Raw genomic sequence first — 26,704 nt, 5'->3', positions numbered from 1 at the left:
GTCATCTTGATTTGCATTTCCCTTATAGCTAATGAAGATGAGCATCTCTTCATGCGCTTTTTAGCCATTTATATTTGCTTTTTGGAATAATGCCTATTCATATCCTTTGCCCATTTTATAATGAGGTTGTTTGTTCTTTTGTTGTTGAGTTATATAATTTCTTTATGTACACATGATATCAAACTTTGATATGTGATTTCCAAATATTTTCCCCCATTGAGTTGGCTGGCTCTTCACCTTTTTGACAAAATCTTTTGAGGCACAGAAACTTTTGATTTTGAGGAACTCCCATTTATTTATTTTTTTCTTTAGTTGCTTGTGCTTTAGGTGTAAACCTACCTCCTATTACAAGGTCTTGAAGATGTTTCCCTATATTTTCTTCTAGGAGTCTTATGGTACTGGCTCTTATATTTAGGTCTCTGATCCATTTCAAGTTAATTTTTGTATAGGGGTAAGGTAAGGGTCGTCTTTAAATCTTTGGGCTACTGATATCCAGTTCTCCCATGTCCATTTATTGAAAGGAGTGTTGTGTCCCAGTTCAGTGGATATAGGAACCTTTTCAAAGATCAGTTGACCATAGATTTGGTGGTCTATTGCTGCACTCTTGATTCAATTCCATTGGTCAATATTTCTGCCTTTGTGTCTGTACCATGCTGTTTTGACCACTAGTGGCTTTATAATAAGCTTTAAATTCAGGAAGTGTTAGTCCTCCCACTTTTCTCTCCTTTTTTACAGGATATTTTTAGGTATTCAGAGTCTCCTTCCCTTCCAAATAAATTTGATAACTAGCTTTTCCAAGTCTTCAAAGGGGGTTGCTGAGATTTTGATTAGTACTGCATTGAATCTGTAGATCAATTTGGGTGGAATTGACGTCTTACTGACATTCAGCCTTCCTATCCATGAGCACAGAATGTCCTCCCACCTGTGCAGACCATCTTCGATTTCTTTTAGCAATGTTTTGTAGTTTTCTGTGTGTAAGTCCTTAGCATCCCTGGTTAATTTTATTCCTTTGTACTTGATTCTTTTAGTTGCTATTGTGAATGGAATCTTTTCCTTAATTTTCTCCTCAGTTAAGTCATTACTTGCGTAGAGAAGCATTACTGATTTTTGCACATTAATCTTGTACAGATGCCGCCACTTTGCTGAAACTATTAGCTCAAGAAATTTTGTTGTAGATTTCTCAGGTTTTTCCTAATTTAGTTTCATTCCATCTGCAAATAATGAAAGTTTTACTTCTTCCTTTCCTATTTGGATGCCTCCTATTCCTTTCTCCTGCCTGATAACTCTAGCTAAAACTTCTGGTACAATGTTGAATAATAGTAGTGACATTGGGCAGCCTTGTCTTGTTCCTGATCTTAGGGGGAAGGTTTTCAGCATCTCACCGTTGAATATGATCCTGGCAATGGGTTTTTCATATGTGCCCTTTATTATATTGAGGAAGTTTCCCTCAATTCCCACCTTTTGAAGTATTTTTATCAGTAAAGAATGTTAAATTTTGTCAAATGCTTTTTCAGCATCAGTTGAGCTAATCCTGTGATTTGATTTTTCCCATTTGATTTGTTAATGTGTTGTATAACATTGATTGATTTTCTTGTGTTGGACTACCTTTACATTCCTCATCTAAACCCCACTTGCTCATGATATATAATTCTTTGAATGTGTTGTTGGCTTCGATTTGCTGGTATTTAGTTGAAAATATTTGCATCTATATTCATTAGAGAAACTGGCCTATAGCTTTCCTTTCCTGAAACATCTTTATCCAGTTTTGGTATTAGAGTAATTTTAGCTTCATAAAATGAATTAGGTAGTATTCCTTTTCCCTCAGTTTTATGGAAGAGTTTGAGCAGGATTGGTGTTAATTCTTTTGGAATGTTTGATAAAATTCCCCTGTCTGGACTTTTCTTTGTGGGAAGATTTTTGACTACTGGTTGAATCTCTTTGTGATTGGTTTGTTGAGGTCTATTTCTTCTCAAGTCAGTATAGCTTGTTTGATTGTTTCTAGGGATTTGTCCATTTCATCTAAGTTGTCTGGTGTGTTGGTGTATAGTCGTTCATAGTATTCTCTTATGATTTTTAAATTTCTTCAGGATCATGTAATGACCCCCCTCTCATTTCTGATTTTTATGTGTCTGCTCTTTTTTTTTTTTTTTTTTGTCAGCCTAGCTAGGAGTCCATCAATTTTCTTTAAGTTCCAACTTTTAGTTTTGTTGATCCTTTTTATTGTTTTTTGTTGTTGTTGTTTTTGTTCTCAGGTTCATTCTGCTTTAATTTTCATTATTTCTCATCTTTTGTTTGCTTTGGGGTTAGTTTGCTGTTCTTTCTCTAGTACCTCCATGTGAGCAGTTAAGTCCTTGATATTTGCACGTTCTTTTTTTTTTTTTCCTTTTTGTTTGCTATATGGGGGGGGGGGTCACTTTTCATTATTTTTCCATGCGAGTATCCCATTATTGCAGCACCGTTGGTTGAACTTTTGTTTGTTTGCTTTGCTTGTTTGTTTGTTCTTTGGGGAAGTGCATGCACCGGGAATCAAACTCGGGTCTCTCTCATGGCAGGTGAGAATTCTACCACTGAACTACTCTTGCACCCCACTTCTTTTTTTAACTATAGGCATTTAGGGCAATAAATTTCCCTCTCAGCACTGTTTTGCCATGTCCCATAAGTTCTGATACATTATATTCTCATTTTCCTTTGTCTCCAGATATTTACCAATTTCTCTAGCAATTTATTCTTTGACCAACTGATTATTTAAGAGTGTGTTGTTTACTCTCCCTATATTTGTGAAGCTTCTGGTTCTTTGGTGATTATTAATTTCCAGCTGCCTTCTGGAATGCAGAGAAACTGCTTTGAGTAAATTCAATCTTACTAAGTTTACAAAGACCTGTTTTCTGTCCCAGCATATGATCTATCTTGGAGAATGTTCCATCAGCACTAGAGAAGAATATATATCCTGGTGTTTTGAGGTGTAATGATCTATATATGTCTACTAGGTCTGATTCATTTATCACATTGTTTAAGATCTCTGTTTCCTTGTTGATCCTCTGACAGGTTGCTCTGTGTATAGTGGGAAGTGATGTATTGAAGTCTCTCACTGTTACTGTTGAAACATCTGTTGCTCCCTTCAGTTTTGCCAATGTTTGTCTCATGTACTTTGGAGCTCCTTGATAGGGAGCTTAAACATTTATGATTGCTATTTTTTCTTGGTGAATTGTCCCATTTTTAATATGTAGTGTCCTTCCTTATCTCTTATGACATCCTTACATTTAAAATCTATTTGTCTCATAATAATATAGCTTCTACTCCTTTCTTTTGAAGGCATGAAACATTTTTTCCATCCTTTTACCTTCAGTCTGTTTGTGTCCCTGACTCTAAGATGAGTCTTTTGTAAGCAGCATATAGATGGATCATGTGTTGTAATACTTTCTACAAATCTGTATTTTTAATTGGTGAGTTTAGTCCATTAACATTCAAAGTTATCACTCTAAACGCAGTTCTTAAATCTACCATCTTATCCTTTAGTTTTTATTTGTCAGATCTATATATCTTTTCCCTCTCTCTCTTTTTATCCTTTAAGCTACCCTTACTGATGCTCTTCAATTCTGTGCCCTCCTTCAGACCTTCCTCTCCTGTCTCTTTTTTTCAGCTAATAGAAATTCCTTTTAGTGTATTTCTTGTAAGGCAGGTCTCTTGTTGACAAATTTTCTTAGCCTTTGTTTGTCTCAGAAGATTTTTAATCTCTCTCTTGATTTTGAAGGACAACTTGGCCAGATAAAGAATTCTTGGCTGAAATCTTTCTCGTTCGGAATCATAAATATATCATATCATTGCCTTCTCACCTCCATTGTTCCTGTTGAGTAGTCCAAACTCAGTTGTGTATGTGCTTGTCCTTGTATGTAATGAATTGCTTTATTTTTGCTGCCTTCAGGACTTTCTGCTTCTCTTCAACATTTGACAATCTGTTTAGTATGTGCCTTGGAGCATACCTGTTTGAATTTATTCTATTTGGGGTTCATTTGGTTTCTTTGATTTCCATATTTCTGTCTTTTATGATAGTTGGGAAGTTTTCCCCCATTATCTCTTCTCAGCCTCCTAGATCTTTATACTTCTCTTCTCCTTCTAGGACACCAATGAGTCTTATATTTGTGCTCTTTGTATTGTCAATATTTCCCTGAAATCTTGTTCCATTTGTTCCATCTTTTCTGTCACTTGTTCTTTTGTGCGCTCAAGTTCAATTATCCTGTCCTCTAGCTCACTTAATTCTTTCTTCCACCTCTTGTGTGTCTCTAGTCTGTTTTTAATTTCATCTGCAATAGCTTTCATCTTTGTGAGATCTGCTATTTTTCTATTTTTTCTTTTAAATTCTTCTTTATGCTCTTCCAGTCTCTTCTTGATATCCTTTATGTCCTTACGAACATCCTTGAATAGTTATTCCAAATTTCATGTCACCTCTGTTGTTTTATTTTGTTCATTTGGTTGGGCCATTTCTGCTGAGTTTTTACATGTGTTGTGATTTTTTGATGTGTTTGGGGCATTTGATTATCCTTATAAGGTTGTTTTGCAAGTTAGTTTCCTTCACCTGTCTAAGGTTTTGTGTTTGCTTAGGTTTACATCGAAGGTCCCCTTTTGCACTTGGTTTATTAGTGATTCCTCACCAAAGCAAGGCCCAGACCTCACAGTGGGGCTGCAGCTCTGCTTGAGGCTTCCCAGCAGACGGCACTCTTGAGCTTCTCCCTGACTGTGGTGGCTGAGCAAGATGGAGCCCCCGTGGAATTCCAGCCAGGGCTGCTGATCCCCATGTATGCTGAGAGCCACCAACCCCAGGACTGGAGGGAAAGAAATGGCACCTCAGCGGAGACCCCACTTATGGACCCTGTGGGTCTGCGGGCCCTCAGGCTTCTCCTTGGGATGACCTTGGGCTGTGGGGCTGGGTATTTCAGCTGCATCTGCCCACAACCAGCCCAGAGATGCCTGGCACCTGGTCTCGGTGCACGGCATGGCCATGGGTTCCAGTGCAGGGCGGGGATGTTATTCGTGGCACCGGGCTGGGTCATTGCAGGTGGCTGGGCAGGCTTCTGGGTTCCTCACGGAAGCTCCCAGCTGTGACGCTGCATGGGAACATATCCCAGAGCAGCTGTGGGGGTGGGCTGGAGTTGAGGGGCAGTCTGCGCCATCAGACCCATCCTTCCCTGCTTGCTGCCATTTGCCCCTAGTCAGTCACGCCGAGCTCACTCACCCTGTTCTCTCCATTTCAGTTTCTCCACTTTTTCAGGACTCGCCTATATAATCTACGAGACCTTCTCTGGTCACTCATACCCTGGAACTGCAGAACTGGTCATTTTTCTGTCCCTTCTCTCATTGTTCCATAGAGCAGGACTGAACCCAAGCAATTCTATTCCATTATCTTCCTAGAAGTCCCTTGCATTAATTTTGTGAAGTTGATAATTGGGTTGTGACTGTAAAAAATATATATTACTTGTCTGTTGGAAATGGATATGAGATATTTACATATGAAATATATTTTGAATACACTTTTAAATACTTCCTTGTTTGGAGGGACAGTCCTGCAGGGAGTATAGGAGTGGTAATAGATATCACACATTTGGTCAGATGGTGAAAATTGTTGAACCTATGTGATCAGCATGAGGAAGTTTTTTTTTTTCTTTATTAAGAGAAGTTGAGGGTTTACAGAAAAATCATATATAAAATACAAGATTCCCATACACCACACCAACACCTTGTATTGGCATGGAACATTTGTTACAACTGATGGTAGCACATTTTTATACTTGTACTATTAATTAAAGTCCATGGTTTAACTTAGGGTTCACTACACATGTAGTGTAGTTCCATGGGCTCTTTTACATTTTTTCCTATTACCATATATACAATCCAACAGTTCCCCTTATAACCACATTCACATATTTATTTCAGTACTGTGAATTGCATTCACAGTGTTGTGTTGCCTTCACCACCATCCATTACCAAAGCATTTCTGTCTGTCCAAACAGGAACCTGCACATTGTAAGCCTTAACTTCCCATTCCCTATCCCCATCATGTCCTCTAGTAACCTCTGTTCTAAATTCTGGCTCTATGAGTTTGCTTATTCTAATTGTTTCATATCTATGAGATCATACAATATTTGTACTTTTGTGTCTGGCTTATTTCACTCGTGATGTCTTCAGGTTTCACCCACATTATCACATGTATCAGGACTTCATTCCTTTTTACAGCTGAATAATACTCCGTTGTATGTATAAACCACATTTTATTTATCCATTCATCAGTTGATAGACACCAAATAAGCATTTTGGTAAATGTGAATAAAGTTGCTATGCGCAAACATCTGAGTCCCTGCTTTCAAATAAGTTCCTGCTTTCAAATATTTTGGATATATTCTGAGTAGTGGCTTAGCATTTTACACTGCCACCAGGAATGAATGAGCTTTCCTACTTCTCTGCATCTGTTCCAACACTTGGTATTTTCCATTTCTTTAATAACAGCCATTCTAATGGGCATGAAATGGTATCTCATTGTGGTTTTGATGAAGTTTTCATGTGCTTTCTGGCTATTTGTGGTTCTTCTTTGGAGAGATGTCTATTTAAGTTTTATGCCTGTTTTTTAATTGGGTGATTTTTCTTTTTATTTTTAAGTGGCAGGATTTCTTTAAATATTCTGAGTATTAACCTTTATCAGATAAGTCCTTTGAAGAGAAGTTTTAATTATGATGACATCCCATTTGTCTATTTTTTCTTTTGTGCTTTTGGATGTAAAGTCTAAGAAGCTATTGCCTGACACAAGGTCCTGAAGATGTGCCCCCATGTTTTCTTGTAGGAGTTTGATAGTTCTCTTATATTTTGGTCTTTGACTCACTTTTGAATGGATTATTGTGTATGGTGTAAGTTAGGGACCTTTTTTTTTTTTAACAAATGGAGATCCAGTGTTCCCAGCACCATTTGTGGAGGAGACTATTCTTTCCAAATTGATTGGTGTTTGCTCCCTTGTCAAAAATCATTTAGTCACTATTTTCATACTTCAACCTCTATGCAGGCCCAAAGGGAGAAATGTTTATTTGATGCAAAATTTGTATTTTGGGTAGCACCTTATCTAATTTAACTTGTATGGTCAGTGTACTTGAACATCATAATTACATGGAATCTTGAATAGGGCTTGAGATCTTGTTGGTTTGTCCAGGGTAGTGTGATACCCCGATATATTCTGGAGTAATTTGGGCAGAGAATAAAAATGTATTTGCAAATCCTCTTGGGGGACTGGGGAGAAAGGAGGAAATATTCAACTTCCCCATCTGAGTAATTCCTGGTATATTCACAAGCAGTGGAGACAAACAATTCAATAGGCTGAGCCCTCAATCTTGGAGTTCACCCCTATGAAGCTTATTCCTGCAAAAAAGAAACAAAGCCTACTGATAATTATGCCTGAGTGACCCCCAGAGACTCTCTTGTTGCTCAGATGTGGCCTCTCTCTAAGTTGATAGGTGAACTCACAGACCTACCCTCCCACGTGGGACATGACTCCCAGGGGTATAAATCTTCCCGGCAACATGGAGCCTGACTCCTGGGAATGAAAAAGCCTTCTTGACCAAAAGGGGGAAGAGAAAAAAGACAAAATAAAGTCTCAGTGGCTGAGAGATTTCATACAGAGTCAGGAGGTTATCCTGGAGGTTAATCTTACGCATGATATAGATATCCCTTTTTAGTTTATGGTGTATTGGAGTGGCTGGAGGAAAGTACCTGAACCTGTTGAACTGTGTTCCAGTAGCTTTGATTCTTAAAGATGACTGTTTATCTATACAGCTTTTACAGTGTGACTGTATGATTATAAAAACCTTGTGTCTTGGAAACGACATATCAGATAAAGGTCTAGTATCCAGAATTTATAAAGAGATTGTTCAACTCAACAACAAAAAGACAGCCAACCCAATTACAAAATGGGAAAAAGACTTGAACAGACACCTACCAGAAGAAGAAATACGGATGGCCAAGAGGCACATGAAGAGATGCTCAATGTCCCTGGCCATTAGAGAAATGCAAATCAAAACCACGATGAGATATCATCTCACACCCACCAGAATGGCCATTATCAACAAAACAGAAAATGACAAGTGCTGGAGAGGATGTGGAGAAAGAGGCACACTTATCCACTGTTGGTGGGAATGTCAAATGGTGCAACCACTGTGGAAGGCAGTTTGGCGGTTCCTCAAAAAGCTGAATATAGAATTGCCATATGACCCAGCAATACCATTGCTAGGTATCTACTCAAAGGACTTAAGGGCAAAGACACAAACGGACATTTGCACACCAATGTTTATAGAAGCGTTATTTACAATTGCAAAGAGATGGAAACAGCCAAAATGTCCATCAACAGAAGAATGGCTAAACAAACTGTGGTATATACATACGATGGAGTATTATGCAGCTTTAAGACAAGATAAACTTATGAACCATGTAATAACATGGATGGACCTAGAGAATATTATGCTGAGTGAATCCAGCCAAAAACTAAAGGACAAATACTGTATGGTCCCACTGATGTGAACGGACATTTGAGAATAAACTTGAAATATGTCATTGGTAACAGAGTTCAGCAGGAGTTAGAAACAGGGTAAGACAATGGGTAATTGAAGCTGAAGGGATACAGACTGTGCAACAGGACTAGATACAAAAACTCAAAAATGGACAGCACAATAATACCTAATTGTAAAGTAATCATGTTAAAACACTGAATGAAGCTGCATCTGAGCTATAGGGTTTTTTTTTGTTTTTGTTTGCTTGTTTGTTTGTTTGTTGTTGTTGTTTTTTACTATTATTACTACTTTTATTTCTTTTCTTTATATTAACATTTTATATCTTTTTCTGTTGTGTTGCTAGTTCCTCTAAACCGATGCAAATGTACTAAGAAACGATGATCATGCATCTATGTGATGATGTTAAGAATTACTGAGTGCATATGTAGAACGGTATGATTTCTAAATGTTGTGTTAATTTCTTTTTTTTCTTTCCGTTAATAAAAAAAAAAAAAAAAAAAAAAAAAACCTTGTGTCTGATGCCCCTTTCACCCAGGATATGACGAGAGGAATTTTTTTTAAAAAAGATAAAAATAAATAAATAATAGGAGGAGATAAATGATAAAAATTGGGTAGCTTGATAATGAGGGTCAATGAGAGGGAGGATTAAGGAGTAGGGGATTGTTCTAGTTTGCTAGCTGCCGGAATGCAACACATTCGGATTGGCTTTTAATAAAAGGGGATTTATTTTGTTGGTTCTTCAGAGGAAAGGCAGCTAACTTTCCACTGAGGTTCTTTCTTACGTGGAAGGCACAGGATGGTCTCTGCTGGTATTCTCTCCAGGCCCCTGGGTTCCAACAACTTTCCCCAGGGTGACTTCTTTCTGCATCTCCAAAGGCCTGGGCTGAGCTGCTAGTGCCGAGATGAGGAATGCCGAGCTGCGAGCAGCGCTACGTTGCAATCTCTCATTTAAGCACCAGTCAATTAAGTCAAACGTCTCTCATTGCAGCAGACACACCTCCTGGCTGACTGCAGATGTAATTGGCAACAGATGAGGTTCATGTACCGTTGGCTCATGTCCGCAGCAACAAGACTAGGTATGCTCACCTGGCCAAGTTGACAACTGAATCTAACTAACACAGGGATGTATGAGTTGTTTTTTTCTTTGTATTTCTTTTTCTGGAGTGATGCAAATGTTCTAAAAATGATCATGGTGAAGACTACACAACTATGTGATGATATTGTGAGTCACTTATTGTAAAATGTGGTTGGACTGTTTGTGTGTAGATGTTTCTCAATACAAATAATTTTAAAAATAATTTGGCCATTAATGTTAAAAGTTGATTTCAGAGCTCTTATTTCTATTCCACTGGTTTTTATGTCTGTCCTTGTGCCAGTATCATGCTGTTTTGTTCCTTGTGCTTAGTAATAAAATTTAGTGAATCCTCCAACTATTTTCTCCTTTTTAAAGATAGCTTTAACTGTTCAGGGCCTTTTACTCTTCCATATAAATTTGATGATTGACTTTTCCATTTCTGCAAAGAAGGTTGTTGGGATTTTGATTGGATTGCATAGATGTATAAATTGCTTTGGTTAAGATTGCCATCTTAATGATGTTTAGTCTTCCAACCCCTGAACATAGGATGTCCTTCTGTTTATTTAGGTCTTCTTTTATTTCTTTTAGAAGTGTTCTGTAGTTTTCTGTGTACAAGCTCTTTACAACCTTGGTTAGATTTAGTCATAGATACTTGATTATTTTTGTTGCTTTTCTGAATGGAATTTTTTTTCTTGATTTCTTTTTTCCAGTTGTTCATTGCTTGAATAGACAAACACTGCTGATTTGGGGGTGCTGATTTTGTACCCTACCACTTTGCTGAATTCATTTATTAGCTGTAGGATATTTGTTGTGGATTTTTCAGGGTTTTCTGTATATAGGATCATCTGCAAATAGGGAAAGTTTTACCTTTTCCTTTCCCATGTTGATGCCTTTTATTTCTTTTTCTTCCCTAAACACTCTGGCCTGAACTTCTGGGACAAGGTTGAAAAACAGTGGTGACAGTGGGCATCCTTGCCATGTTCCTGATCTTAGAAGAAAAGTTTCCTTCTTTCCCAATTGAGTATGATGTTAGCTGTGGGCTTTTTGTATATGCCCTTGTATCATGCTGAGGAAGTTTCCAACTATTCCTGGTGATCTGTGTGTTTTTCATCAAAAACATGCTGGATTTTGTCAAATGTCTTTTCTGCATCAATTGAGATGATCATGGGGTTTTTTTTCCCTTCATTGTGTTAATGTGGTGTGTTACATTAATGGATTTTCTTATTTTGAACCATTATGCACACCAGGGATGAATCCCACTTAATCATGGTGTATAATTCTTTTAATATGCTGTTGGATTAGGTTTGCCAGTATTTATCTGAGGATTTTTTCACCTATATTAATAAGAGATATTGGTCCCTAGTTTTCTTGTGGTATCTTTCTCTGGCTTTAGTATGAGGGTAATATTGGCCTCATAGAATGAAGTAGGGAGTGTTCCCTCCTCTTCACTTTTTGGAAGAGTTTGAGTAGAATTGGAGTTAGGGCTTCTTGAAATATTTGGCAGAATTCCCCTGTGAAGCCATCTGGTTCTGGGCTTTTCTTTATTGGGAGATTTTTATAATGAATTAATTCCCTTTACTAATAATTGGTCTGCTGAGATCATCTATGTCTTCTTGAATCAGTGTAGGTAGTTTGTATGTTTCTATGAATGTGTCCATTTCTTCTAGGTGATCTAATTTATTGGCATACAGTTGTTCACAGTGTCCTCTTTTAGTCCTTTTTATTTCAGTGCGGTTGGTAGTAATGTCTCCCATTTCGTTTCTGATTTTTGCTTTGTATCCTCTCTTTTTTTTCTTTGTCAGCCTAGCTGACGGTTTGTCAATTTTATTTATTTATTCATTTCAAAGAACCAGCTTGTTTTGTTGAGTCTGTTGTTTTTTTGCTTTGTGTTTCATTTATCTCTGCTCTAACCTTTGTTGTTTCCTTCCTTCTACTCACTTTGGGTTTAGTTTGCTTTTCTTTTTATAGATATTCCTGTTTTGAGGTTAAGTCTCTGATTTGAAGTCTTTCTTGTTTTTTATGTAAGCATTTAGAGCTATAATTTCACTCTCAGCACTGTATATTGTGTTTTCATTCACCTCAAGATATGGCAGATTTCACTGTTGGTTTCCTCTTTAATGCACTGGTTGTTTAAAAGTATGGTATTTAATTTTCACATATTTATTATTAGTGTCATTCTATTGTTGTTGGAGAATATAATATACATTGTGTGATTTCAATATTTTTAAATTTATTGAGACTTGGTGTTTTGACCTAATACGTGGTCTGTCCCGGAGAAGAGTGTGTGCCTGTGGTGGGTGGGGTGTTCTCTGGGTGTCCGTCAGGAGGGACTTCATTTTTTCATTCTATCTTTTGGCCACATGGTAGAAAATTTGCAAACTAACTAAAAAAAAAACCCTAAGTGATATTATCTTCCTGGGGTAACCACACTAACAATGCGGCATAGGTCTTGTCTCTGTGCGAAGGCCTGTGCGTGGGCGTGGACGCACATGTGTGTCTGTGTGCGCACAGCAGTCTTTACCTAGGTGTGATCTATCTGTAGTAACTGTGGAGTTAACATTTATATCTTTAATTCATATGGATTTGATTTTAATGTGTCATATGCAGGAAGGACTTGTTTTTTCCAAGTGGTTACCTCATTGCCTTATTCAGATTTAAAATGGCACCTTTACCAGATCCTAAATTTTCCTATATGTGCATTCTGCTTTTACACTACCATTATCCATTTGCTTTTCTCCTCTGTAACAGTATGTTTGTTATTTATTAGGGCAAATACTTCTTTCTTTTTCAACAGGGTACTTTACTTTTTTGCATTTTTATTGTTAAATAATACATATATACAAAGAAAAGAAAGAAAAAGCAGTGATTTTCAATGTACACTTCAACAAGTAGTTACAGAACAGATCTCAGAGTTTGTTATGGGTTACCATACTATTATACTACTATTTCAGATTTTTCCTTCTAGCTGCTCCAAAACACTAGAAGCTAGAAGAAATTTTTTTTCTTTTTTTGTGGAAAATAACATATATACTAAAAAGCAATAAATTTTGAAGCACAGCATCACAATTAGTTGTAGAACATATTTCAGAGTTTGGTATAGGTTACAGTACCACCATTTTAGGTTTTTACTTCTAGCTGCTCTAAGATACTGGAGACTAAAAGAAATAACAATATAATGATTCAGCAATCATATTCATTTGTTAAACCCGACCTTCTCTGTATAACTCCACCATCACTTTTGATCTTTCTCCCACTCTTTAGGGATATTTTGGCTATGGCCATTCTAACTTTTTCATGTTGGAAGGAGCTGTTGATAATAATGGGTAGGGAAATGGAACTGTCTAATGTTCGGGAGAGGATGGGCCCTCTAGGTTTCAGGACTTAGGTGGACCAGGGACCCATCTGGGGGTTGTAGGTTTCTGGAAAGTTACCCTAGTACATGGAACCTTTATAGACTCATTTAATGCTCTCGGTGTTCTTTAGGATTGGCAGGAATGGTTTTGCTTGGCGTTTGGCAAGTTACGGTAGGTAGCAATTTCTAATTGAAGCTTGTGTAAGAGTGACCTCCAGAGCAGCCTCTCGACTCTACTTGAACTCTCTCCACTGACACCTTACTTGTTACACTTCTTTTCCCCCTTTTGGTCAGGATGGCATTGCTGATCCCAGTGCCAGGGCTGGAATCCTCCCTGGGTGTCATCTCCCACGCTGCCAGGGAGACTTGCAGCAAGCTATCATATACATTTTCTCCCTTTGATGAATTTTATGAGAAGTTTATCTCATTCAAGAAAAATAATTAAAACATTTTCACATTGTGATATATTTTTTGGAACCAGACACCTTATTGGCCTACTTTAGTTTATTGTTATGTTGTTTTTTTAAGCAGTCATGACATCTGCAAATACTGATAATTTTATTTCACTCATAATATTTATACCTTTTATTTAATTTTAATTGAATTGGCTACATTTCCAGAATTATTTTAAATAATATGGTTTGTGGCTAACCTACTACATATTTTAATGATAATGTCCCTTTTGCTCTAGCAGATGTGACCGTAATTGTTTTTTGTGCTGAAACCCGGGACGAGCCACAGGTGACTGTAACCTTAAGATTGATTTCTTTCTTAGATCAAGTCAAAGCGGTGCGCTCTTGTATCTTACGAAGGGTTGTTTTTTAATTAAAAAAAGGATTTTGAATTTTATTGGTTGCCTTTTGCATCTGCTAAGATGATCGTATGATTTTTCTCCCTGACCTTATCGATATGATTACAGTAATAAATTTACCCAAGAATTCCCCTAAAAAAAAAAAAAACACCACCTTGAAATGGTATCTCTTTCACTAAATTCCTAAAGTTAATATTTTCTTCAGAAGTTTGTCTCTAAAAATTTAAATCTTAAACTTGGTCTATAGTTTTCATTTTTTGGGTATTTGACTTCAACGTTATATATCAAACCCTTTTATTTTTTTCATAGCTATCAGTAAGCTCTTGCCACAAAGTTTATTTGTTCCATATAATATTTTATTTCATTGTGAAAAGTAATAAGGTTTGCATAATGAAAATACTATAGTACTTGCTATAACCATTATAAATATTTTCCCTTTTAAAAGTTTTCTCATTTTAATAAAGTAAAATAGATCTTTAAAACTTGTGGAATGTTTTGCTGCATAGTTAAAATATTTATTCTTAATAAAATACAAAAATAATTGTATTTAATATATAATAGAAAATTTGATATAACATATAATAATACAATCTTTACTGATTCAGCACAGCTTTTTTTCATTCAAAGATATAGTTTGATTTTATTTGGTCTGTTCCTTAATATTTTTATTTACATGAATTTCCATGTAAGTTCTATCATACTGGAGCGAAATGTTACCAAGGAGACAACTGTAAATTTTCCCATGATCTTCTGACTAAAGAAACAAAGAAACTTTTGGACAAAGTGAGTAAAATTTTTATACCTTGGTTATTTGTTAGCTCTCTTTACAGATTTTATGACTTGAATAGCTGACTTTTAGACATTAGTGCATAATAAATATTTTATATATCATATTTTATAAAACTCTGCTGGGAAACCAAGGATTTGTTATTTTATGTTTTATCCTATTAATATAGTGTGTTGGAAAAGTAGAAATATTGGAATAGGAATTAGGAATCTTTTGTTCTTATCCCTGTTTTACCATTTAAAATGCTACCTTCCTTTGGGCCATATCCTCTTTGAATATTGCTTTCTTTATCAAAAATGAAGAGTTAGCTATCCGTAGTCACTTTTGTGTTATCGTTTTTCTATTAACAACTAGTTTACTGAAGTCTTAAAAGATTTAAATGTGAGGAGAAGTGCTTGTTTTGAAAAGTAATCTTTGTTAATTATTTTCAGGTTTTAAATACTGATGAAGAGCCCACAAATGAAGATGAGAGAGAATTAGAAGAACTTAAGAAGCGTGGTATAACTCCTCTTCCCAAACCACCTCCAGGAGTTGGACTTCTGCCCACCCCATCAGAGCCCTTTCCCTTTTCTGATCCTGAGGATGATTTTCAGGCAGATGTCTCTGATGATTTCAAGAAAATTCCATCTCTTTTTGAAATAGTTGTAAAACCTACTGTGGATTTAGCACACAAGATTGGGAAGAAGTAAGTTAAATTTTTTCCAAAAGTGGCAGCAATTTTCTGTCCCTAAAAATTCTTATTAAGAAACTTGCTTGTAGGGGTGCAGGAGGAGCTGAGTAGTAGAACTGTCACCTGCCATGCGGGAGACCAGGATTTGAGCCCAGCCTATGCACACCCTCCAAAAAAAAAAAAAACAAAGATCTTGAACAAAATTCTCTATGAATGAATCTCACATATGTGCCTCCCTCTGTGTGTATGCATAGATCTAGAAATACATACATGTAGGGAGACACATAAAAAATAGGACCAGCTTGCATTTCATGGTCATGCAACTGCAGTTAGAGCAAGTGGCTGTCTGCAGCCCACAGACTACTGCCCCCTCCTCTGTGTCCCACCCCTGCTGCCTGCCACCCGTGACCGAGAATCCTCTCTGCACAGCAGCCCTGAAGGGCACTGCCAGCTGCATGGAATTGGTGTTCCTTCTGCCTGGCTGAGAGACTGTGTATAGTTGATCACTTCTTGCAAGTGGGTAACGTGTCACCACATATACTTCCTTTCAGAGAAGTATTTCCTTAGCGGTTCGAGGAAGGCTCCTGAATAAGCAGGACCCACATCTGCATTTCTGACGCCACCATTCCAGCTCTGTTGTCCGTCCGCTAGGACCGATGCAGCTGGGCCCAAAGTCCCATCGTGGGTTATTCTTTTAACCCTGAAGACTCAAGGAAGTGGTGTGGCCTCCGCAAATGAGGAAAAAGAAATTGACAGCAAACATCACAGTGAATGTGAACCACTGAAAGTGTTTCTGTTAAAGGCAGGAAGAAGACAAGTGTGTCCTCTGTTTTACTAATATTACATATCAGAAACTGGTCAATGCAATAAGAGGAAAATAAGAGGTATAATGATTAGAAATGGATAGGCAGGCTCATTATTTGGGAATTTTTCCCTCAGTAAACCCACAGAAATCTACTAACAAAATCATTAGACGTAAGAATTGAGTTAGCCTCTGATACTGGATTTATAGATTTTTTTACTTCCTTGCTTTAATTTTAAATTGGTTTATGAAACATATTGTACAAACAGGCTTTATGATGATTACTTAGATTTTTTCTTTTTAATTTGCCTATGGATAAGCTAACTAAGATATCCATTTTAGGTGGCTAAGATTTCCATATGTTAATTGTAAAAATATTTGTATCTTCATATTTTCCTGAAATCAGAGAAATACTTGTAACATAGGTGATTAGTATAGCAAAGCAGATATTTGTAAGAACTTTCTTCTTGATATTTTGAGAACATTCACAGTTTTGACAGCTGATCAAAGCATATCTAAGTTAGTGTTTAATACTTAGAATTTAAGAAATTTGCTATCTGAATATGTAGATTTTTTCCTTGTTGCCTTAATTTTAAATTGGTTTATGAAACTTACAGCACAAGCACAGGCTTTACAGTGATTATGTGGATACGTTATTTAAATATGCCTGTGGTTAAGCTAACTAAGATAACCATAGTTGGTGGTTCTAAGCATGTTTATTTTCTTAAATAAAAATAAATAAATAAGGAAGGGAGGAATAATATATTTAGTATTTTCAATAACTAAAAACCTTTTTGTTTAACAGTAATAACCAATTAGAAATTTCATTAAAAAAAAAAGTCTGGGTATGCATGGGTAAAGGACTAAAAGAAAATCAATTTTAAAAGTGTATCTCTGGGTGGTAGAAGTAGACATGATTCTTATTTTATCTTTATACTTTTCCATATTAAAAAAAAATCTATAATAAGTTTTAGAACAGGTGATGGTAAGCAGCAGTTAAAACCATGGGCTACAACGAAGGCCAGGTGCATTGTGTGGTCTTTTCTCCTATAGCTGAGATGGAACAAATTGCTGTTTTCTAACTTGTGTACTGTAAAATATAACATGCATATAAAGCAAAGAGAGAAAAAAGCAATACTTTTCAAAGCACACTTCAAGTAGTTACAGAATAGATCCCGGAGTTTGTCATGGGCTACCATTCCACCATCTTGGATTTTTCCTTCTAGCTGCTCTTGAACACTGGAGGCTAGAAAGAATATTAATACAGTTAAGTAATACTCATTCATTTCTGTTTTACCCCCTCCTTTCCTTTAATCCTTCTCCCAGGATGTAGTGGTCTCTGGGCAATGCCTGCTCTGACTTTTTCATGTTGAGAAGAGCTGTCCACACTACTCCTGTTGACTCGTAAGAGCACCTGGGACTGGAACTGAGGCTCTATAAAGGTTTCATGCACTAGGTTTATCTTCCCGGAAGGTCCCTAAATCAGATAAATCCTGAAACCCAGAGGGACCAGCCTCTCCAGGATTATCAGTTAAATACGAATTGCTTTTTTATTTTTATTTTTTGCATGGGCAGGCCCTGGGAATCAAACCCGGGTCTCTGGCATGGCAGGCGAGAACTCTTGCCACTGAGTCACTGTGGCCCACCCACAAATTGCTTTTTAAAAACATAGTATTCTATTCTGAAATAGAAAGACATCGTTAACTAATGTCTATTCAGAAATGTAACATTCTTTTTCATCTCTCTCCTTTGAACAGGCCACCAGCATTTTATGACAGTGCCTCGCCCCCAGGACCCCAGTTCCAGGGGAGCGGCCCACACCCTCCGCCTGTCTACAGCTCTGGGTCAAGCCCAGGTCCTGGACCTCACGCGTCCCAGGGACTCAGCCCCGTGGGGCACGCAGACTCCCCGGGGCCTTCCAGCCCACCGCTGACCCCAGGCCCCTCTGGAGGCATGGGCCCTCCCGGTCCAGCCGCAGCACCTGCTCAGTCGGGCACACCTCTGGCGCCTCTTCACCCGAATGGCTCCTACCTCTGCCCGGCCCTGCAAGGACACATAGTCAACGCATCTAGGGAGGGTCGCTGTGGGCTGGGCCCCCCTCACCTGCACGGCCCCGGGGAGCTGCCCCCCAGCAGCCACGAGCCCTGGCAGAGCCCCGCTGAGCTTCACGACAGCTACTACTCACTCCATGCCCTACAGAACTTTCAGCCACCCACTAACTCCGGCGGTACGCTTACCTTTGGAAAAAACTCATTTCTTATTTTAAAAAAAAAGTATCAAGCCATGCTGGAGACCTGGGTTCGATTGCTGGTGCCTACCCATACAAAAAAAAAAAAAAAAAAACAATTATCAAGTCCTATTTTTCATTAAAGAAAAGCATGGTAGGAATGTATGTTTTAAATAAAACTAAGCAAAATATGATGAAATTGAAACTGTAAAATATGTTTTAAATTGAACCAAATTTTTGAAACAGTACTTTAGGTAAGTTTTTAAAATATTTAGAAATATAATATTAGCTTCATAATCAAATATGATTATTGTTGGACCATCAGTTTCTTATAACTCAGGTAGTACTGTCTGAAGCAGTCCTGTGCTAATCTGTCTTCTCTCTCCATGGTTGTGCAGGTGGGATGTGGCACAGTGAATCTGTCCAGCATCAGCCTCCCCCCTCTTATGACTCGTGTAACCCTGGGACTGGGTCTGATGGCAGCAGCGTGACAGGGCCCTGCCCTCGGCCTGCACCAGCTCTCCTCCCTGCAGTGCAGAGGGCACTTTTTGTGAGACTTACCCAGAAATACCAAGATGATGAAGAATCAAGCAGCACCCAGCTTCAAAGAGCACCAAGCAAAGAAGAAGGTTTGTCAGGTCTTATGCTAGCATTTTATCTATTTGGATCACTCAGATCCCAAAATGATCTTAAATAGGTTAAAATCAGGTAAATGAGTTTCCCTGAACTATACGTTCTGTTCCCGGTGTGCCTCCCAGCCCCTTTCCACGTGGGCCTGGTTGTGGCTTCTGTTTACATAATGCACTAATAACTAATTGCCAAAGACTTGACCTGAAGCAGTGAAGAGACCTGAAGCCCAGCGTGAGGTCTGGGCCAGCTATGAAAGCTGCTGCTGCTCTGTTGGCTTTGAAGGAAGAAAAGAGATAGAACAAGAACAGGACACCTTTCAGTGTAGAGTTCTTGCCCAAGTTAAAAATGATTCGATTACTAAAGGAGTTTCTGTGAACATAGGCTATAGACTTGAGGTTCTGCTCTATTATCATTAAGAAATATTTTTAATATAAAAACATTATATGGAGAAAGTAAGTTTATCTTGGTATTTTTTATATTGATAAATGTACAACAGTTTATTAATTCAGTTAAGCATTTTCTTTTTATGAATTACAAAATTGATATGTTTGGCCACTCTTAGACATGAAGTTTATGAATAACTAGATAAAGCTAGATAGGACTAGGTAGCCACAAACTATTATTTAAGCATCATCTGTTACATATTAAAGGAAGGTAACATTAATTCTTTATGTATCTAGCATCACAGGAGAAAGAGGGATTCCTAAGTGAATTCCCTATATGTTTTAAATTTATTCCTTTAAGTGCTAAAGAATAATTTTAAAAAAAACAACCATTTTATGGTAATCTGTGAAGTCTTCAGAGTTTTAAAAAATTAAAATTTGTATACATGATATAGAAATTTATATACTATTATATAGTTGATGTTCTTTGAGGGTAGTTTGCTCTGTATACAGAAATAATATTATACAGCTAGGTTTTTTGTGTTTACTTTTATAAATGTTAATACCTTTATGACTTTCATCTCCTTTGATAAAAAGTTGCTAACTCTATTTTCTTTCTACTATCTGATTTCCATTGGTCTGTCACCACTGTTCCACCCTTCTTCTATTACTATATCCAAAAATATTTTACTGCTTATAAAACAAATTGATATGAAAGTAGAAAGAAAATAAGGATAGAAGTGTCAAATATCATGAGGAGTGAAATTACTTTGCCTGTTAAATGACGGTGAAAGGCAAAAGGTGAAGCATAAGTTCAGCTTTCAGCTTCCTGGAGATAAAAGGAAAGAGAAAAAGAGAAAAATCTGGTGTCTAGAAGTAGGGTTTTTTTTAGATATTGAGATCTGAGTAAAACTCCTTACCATTATGATACTCTCTATTAAACTACAAACCCATCCTGAATACCAGTGCTTATTTTTTAAACTCTGCCCTGTTCAAACTAAGCACCTGTCACCAAAGTGAAAGGAGACGAATTCGTGAGCAGTGAGATGAGATACAACTTAGAATCACTAGAGTAGTCTAGTGATCCAGTCCTCAGTCCCTTCCGCCTACTGCAGCGGACTTCTGACAGCTCAACTCTTAAACTCGTATCTTACACACTAGGGTTAAACAGACTTTAGAAAGGCCCAGCGCGTTCTCATTGGGTAAAGCAGATAAATTTCAGGACATTAGTTTAATTGTTACTTTTTAAATTTCATGTTTGAGTAACTGATAGGTTCACATAGACCAAACACCTAGAAGTATAAGAAAATGTAAATGGAAAGTCTCTGCTCTGTCCCTCATTTACCCAGTTTCCATTGCTCCCTTAACCACCATTATTAGTGTTTTGTTTTCTTTCCAGAGATTTTTTTTTTTTACTGTCTTTTTCTTGTTAACCTGATAAATCCAGAGTGATGAAGCTTAAGGATTTCTGAATTAAAGAGATCCAGAATATTTTAGGGTTCCTTTCCAAGAGTACTTCTCCTTCACCCCAACCCACCATAAACACCACACATTCTTCTGAGTTCCCTGTGGCCAGTGTGGATGAAAGGTCCTGACTTTTCTCCCAGGAGGAGAATGGTAGGCCTGTTCCAGGGCCGGACCTCTTCCTTTGTGCAGCATACTCACTGAGCTGATCAGTGTGGTGCTATACCTTATCTTGCTCCAGTATTAAAACTCTGCAGTTTTGGACAGGCCACCGTGGCTCAGCAGGCAGAGCTCTTGTCTGCCATGATGGAGACCCTGGTTTGATTCCTGGTGCCTCTGGTGCCTGCTCATGCAAAAAAAATTCTGGAATTCCTACTATGAATTAATTTGAAGTTCAACTACATTTATTTAGTATGTGTGTTTTTTTAGTATAGTCTGTGTTTTTTTAATCTTAACTAGGGGCAAATATGAATGCTTTCATGTTTACAGTGAGTTCTTGTCTGCCTTTAGATGACACTGTTAACTGGTATTCCAGCAGTGAAGAGGAGGAAGGAAGCAGTGTCAGGTCAATACTGAAAACATTACAAAAACAAACAGAAACATTAAGAAATCAGCTACAGCCTTCCACAGAAAGCAGCACTCCTACCGATCCAAGGCTTGCTACAGAGAAAAGCAAAGTAAACCAAGTGGTCGACCCTCGACTTCGGACTGTGCCCCGGCCGGGCACGGGAAAGCCTCCTGAGTGTGGCCCACTGGGGCACAGGCTCACGTGGGATCCTAGGAAATTAAGGGGCAGCGGAGGTGGCCATGGCGGCTTTCCCGTCGGTGGAGCAAAGTTTGATTTGCACCATTCAAACGCTGGCACGAATGCCAAACGCAAGAGAGGAGATGACGATGAGGACGACGCAGGGAGAGAGCTGAGAGGAAAAGCCTTCCCGATACCTCTGGACGCGGCACCTGGCGTGGTGCTCCAGGACCCGAGGTCACAGCTGAGCCAGTGCAGCCACATTAAAATGGACGTCACCCTGGCCAGACCTCACTTTGCAAAGCACGTTGTGTGGGCTCCAGAAGACTTGCTTCCAGTACCTCTACCGAAACCTGACCCTGTGTCTTCGATTAACTTACCTCTGCCCCCCCTAATCGCTGACCAGAGGCTCGGCAGGTCGTGGAGCACGAAAGGCGGTCTCCCTGGAAACGCGGCGCCTGCGGACCTGACCCCGGCCGCCAAGGCCCGAGACGGCGCGCCGGAGCAGCCCGCGGACTCAGCGGGCGCGGGGAGCAGGCTGGGCGACCCCCGGCTGCAGAAACACTTTGACCCCCGGCTCCACAGACTGCTCAGTTCCGAGGCCCCCCCGGTGGCCCCGGTGGACCGGCACGCGCCCGAGGGCGCCGCCAGGGCGGCCACGCCCCTCCGCGGCCCCGCGCACCCCGCGGGGGCCCCTCCCAGCAGCTCTGGTTCCGGGGCTCCGCCCCCCTGCGCCCCCACACTGTCGTCTCCGGCTGGCCCTGCCCCGGGAGCCCCGCGTTCCGGACTCGGCGGTGGTGGCTGGGGTGACCCATCCGAGCCAGCAGCCTCTTCCTCCGGAGAGAGCGCGGAGGCCCGGAGGAAGGGCGCCGTGAGGGGCAGCGGCCCGCGCGCGCCTTCCCCGGGGGCCGCCCCGCGGCAGACGTCCCCGGACGGCGGGCGCACGGAGGGGGCGCCCGGGCCGCAGGCAGGCGCGCTGGGGGGCGCGGGCAGGGCCCCGGCGCTGGCGGGCTGGGCGCGGCCCCCGTCGGGCCAGGGCAGCCCCCCCCCGGGCGAGGGTCCCGGCCCGGAGCCCGACGGCACCCCGCTGCGGGAGGTGTTCAAGACTTTCGACCCCACCGCCTCGCCCTTCTGTTAGCGCCGCGCGCACCCTCCGCTGTCCCTGGTTACCTCTGACCTCTGTAGGCTATTTATTTTTAAATTATAAACACTTCTCAGCTGCTAGTGTCAGAACCACATGAAAGTATAGCCTGTAAAGCCTGTGGCATTTTATATGATATTTTTATAACTTTGAGACCATAGTCATTGCCATAGAAACCTGTATAGCACGTTAGCAGCCCTAAGAGTACTTTTGTAAATAAACCATCATGAGCTCCACACTTCTGCCCGAGTCCACCTAGATGCCAGTCGTCTCTCATGGTCAGTGTCCAGGGGAGCCGTGACCACCGCCACGCGGCTGGGCGGTGTGTGTCAGGCGGGACCCTGCGCATCACCTTTAGAACAGCGTTCCGACAGGTTGCTTCTGCTTGATGTGATACGATAACTGCCAACCAGAATGTCAAGCAAAGGGACAAAAACATTTTCAGGCACAATTGGCAGAGAGCATTTCATGTGGAGGGCATCACTTTTTTTCGTATTCTTTGTGTAAGTGAATCATTTGAATGTCGCATCTTTTCAAAGTATTTTATTGATGGAGGTACATAAATAGAATGTTTTCCTAAAATTAAAAACTCTCAAGTCCTCTAACATAAAATTTTTATTCAATTTTTCACATAAAATAGTTATGAGTTACTGCTGTTACATTGTGATGTCAGTGTATTTCAACGTCTTTAGCATAATTTATACTACTTTCTCAAATGACGTAGCTGCAATAATTGTATTCATGATGACTCTGGCAATTTTTAACAAAATTTTAAAAGATCCAGTGTGTCTGTAGTGATGATTACGTTGCTAATGTTCTAAATGTGCAGGTTCCTATTTTTACTTAAATAGCAAGAAAACTGAGACCACAGGCATAGTCAGCTGAACGCAGTGACTAGTAAAGAATCTCTCTCAGACCCGCCTCACTGGCATTCTGCACTGGAGGGGAAAAACTGGTGTTTTAAGTATTTAACGTCCTCATAGTTTTTAAATCCCTAAACTGATTAGAAATTGTATTTTTATGAAAAATTACTTGTATTAATTCTTCCATATTTGTAGCAGCATATAAATAATGGCGACCTTATTGATTGTTTATAACAGAAGCTAAATATTACACTGACACATCTTGAACTTCAGGCACAGGGCAGTGTTTGCCAGTAACAGCTGCAATAAGCAACTCGAAAAAGGAGCATATTATTATAAAAGCATATTATTATACTTTTCCTCTACGGATTTTACATTTAGTCCAGTCGGTCCTTCAGTGGAAACAGCTACACTTGATAAGTGATTTCTTTTAATATATAGGAAACTAGTTCTCTAGGCCCCTAACACTCAAAGAGCATATGGTTTAAATAATGCATGTCCTCTCTATTCATTGTTCTCTGTGTGTTCCTTGGTTTTGCTCTGAGTCCAGGCTAGAGTGGAGGTGCGGTTAAGAGAGCAAGAACACAGAACAGCTTGTGCTATAAGCAGAAGGACAGCTGTCCAAGGGAATATCAATTACCGCTTATACTTTGGTCACACTGTTCCCCAAAATAGCCATGGATGGCATTTTGGGGGGTTTAAAAAAGATGAGTTTTTAAGCCACTGGAAAGTATTTTCTGATTTACTGCCCAAACATTTTATTTTATAAGTTTTCTATTTACAAAGAGAATGAATTTTCTATTGTTAATAGAAAAGCCAATAAAATGGATAAAACTGACAGAAAAAATAGACCCATTTATATATTTACACCACATATGCTTTATATTCCGTAACATTTCTGAATTTTAATAATTAGATTGAATTTTTAGCAAAGCTTTAATTCACTCTTAAATTTTATAATTACTTATAGAATGCTGTCCATATTTTAAATATCAAACAAAAAAGATAATTCGGTTTATTAATGATATGAATGGAATCCAAACTCTAAACAAAACCTTTTGCTACCAAAGGAGATTTTAAAAGATTAATTAAAAAATGAGGTTTACAAGTCGGTTCAAATTACGTAATGTTCATTTGCTTAGTACTCTTGAGTCCCTGTTTTTAGGTCAGCTATAGTCCTAGAGGTTATTTTACAGGAAAGTTTGGGCTTACTTTAAAATTTAAGAATATATTTTATAAGAAAATTATTTATGTTTAAAATAATGGTTGCTACTTATGATAAATACCTATTTTATTGAGATAACTTAGCTCAGGGGGTATTCTGTCACATCCTGTCAGCATAGATCATTTAAACTGTTCTTCTTTTATCCTGTTTTCTCACCAAAATGTAATAAGTAGCCATTTTCCCAATGAATAAGCTTCTGTCTAAGGTGAGCTGGTGTCTGGAAAGCCCATGTAATCTGGCTTACACCAGTACACAGAAAAGTAAGTGACATCTCTGTTTTTACAAGTCGCACATTTAGAGACAACAGAAATAACGTGTGTCTTAAGAGAGTCTGAATTGGACTCACCAGTGTAGTTGTAATTTAACAGTTTATTCTGGTTCATGGAAGGAGTTTTACCCCTATTCACCTGGATGTTGGATAAAGTGGGAGACTCCGGTGTTGATCTGCGATTCCCAGACAATCGTAATTTAGATTGGGCGACTCCATTCCCACATCTAGCTTCGTTTTTGCCCCAAATTCCCATCTGTGTAGCTTTCCCAGGTAGGACCTCATTCTGAACCTAGAAAATGAATCCAATGTTGGGGTGATTTTGAAACCTGTCTCTGCCATTGGGTCCGTTTCTGTGTGGGTGTTCTGCGCCCGGCCGTGCACCCGGCCACCTGGGGCTGCCGTGACAGGGGCTTGGCCAAGTTTTCTGTTTATCCTTTAACTGGCCGTGAGATTTTAAACCGCAGATTTCCTTACTAGTCCTACTTTTCTTAGAGAGTGGAAGAAGAGTTCATGAGTAAAGAAATCCTGGATGAGCTTTCATCTGAGCCACTTGCTGAATTAATTACAAGAATAGCAGGGGAGAGAGAACATGTGAGACCTGGAAGTTTCAGGACAAGGATTCTATATTCTTGTTCTTTATTGATTTATAGGCAGCTTATCTAAATGTCTGTTCTTTGTCTATGAAATGGGGATAATTTTGACTGCTCACAGGTTTGATGTAAGGAGTTAATGAATTATTGTAAAATATTTGTAAATATAAAACTGCTTATAGCTGTCATGAACGTAATCACTGCACTCCCATTGGGGTCCGTTAGGTTGTACAAATTCCAAAATAACAGTAGTTTGTGTGCTTCACCGATTTTATAAAGATTCAGATGATGTGCACTGAAGAAACAGTTGCCTGACAAGTTGTTTCAGAGAATACAAACCCATCAAGATAGCAATTGCTAAAATGTTTTCTGTCAGAAAGAACAGGACTTTCCTTCTTTAGAGCTGCATGGGCTTGGAAGGTCCGTTCCAGACCTGGCCTGCCCTGACCTCTTTCACCATCTCCTACAGACTGGATATTGGTGGCGGGTCACAAGTGCTCCCTGTGTGCCCACGTCCAGCCGGGAGCAAGGAGGCCCGGCGTCCAGAGCAGGCGGTGCCCTGCGCCTACTGGGGAGTTCTCCAGGCCTTCCTGAGTCACCACTTGCTAAATAAAGGTATCGTCTGCCCTGGCTAAGGCAAGGAGACATTTACCGTTAGAAGTGTGGAAGTTCCTAGGCACCAGCATGTGCTGTCAAAATCCTATTGCATGTCCCAGCATCTTCTGGGGAGGTGTTTGCCCTGAGCCCCCTCGGGCACTGAGGCTGCGCAGGGGCCTGCGACCCAGGGGCGGCTCCCCAGCCCTGCCAGCCGCCATGACAGCCTCCTGTGCGTCCAGCGCCAACGGCTTTAGTCCCTTTCAGAAGGGGGTTGGCAGCACTTTGTATTACGTTCACAATAAGCCCAGTAAACATAAAGCCATTAATAAACTCCTGTTAGTACAAATAAGGCTTAATTTAGGAAATCGAAGCTTCGACAGAATGTGGCCAAGGGGGCCGTGAGCATGTAAACCTGCGCCCCCCGGGTGGCACCATGTGACTGCGTGCCGCGCCACGGGGGGTGTGGGGCCCGAGCTGCCATCCAACAGCAGCATCTGGGGCGGCCCAGGGCAGGTACCTGCCTTCCCTGAC

General features: G+C 39.6%; 1 protein-coding gene across 1 annotated transcript in view; it reads left to right on the top strand.

The window, feature by feature from the left end:
- Window positions 1-22,624, top strand: part of ZC3H6 (zinc finger CCCH-type containing 6) — a 136,205-nt gene extending 113,581 nt beyond the window's left edge. The window contains exons 8-12 of the mRNA XM_077135128.1: window positions 14,454-14,561; window positions 14,997-15,250; window positions 17,795-18,264; window positions 18,663-18,893; window positions 21,252-22,624. Of these exons, the coding sequence (XP_076991243.1) occupies window positions 14,454-14,561; window positions 14,997-15,250; window positions 17,795-18,264; window positions 18,663-18,893; window positions 21,252-22,624 (2,436 nt within the window). The remainder of the gene's footprint in view (window positions 1-14,453; window positions 14,562-14,996; window positions 15,251-17,794; window positions 18,265-18,662; window positions 18,894-21,251) is intronic.
- The last annotated feature ends 4,080 nt before the right edge of the window (window positions 22,625-26,704 follow it).

Source organism: Tamandua tetradactyla, chromosome 17 (assembly GCF_023851605.1).
Source record: "Tamandua tetradactyla isolate mTamTet1 chromosome 17, mTamTet1.pri, whole genome shotgun sequence".
In the NCBI taxonomy this organism is placed as follows: Eukaryota; Metazoa; Chordata; class Mammalia; order Pilosa; family Myrmecophagidae; genus Tamandua; species Tamandua tetradactyla.
Note: the sequence above shows the minus strand (reverse complement) of the source record. Positions and strands in the feature narration are given on the sequence as shown.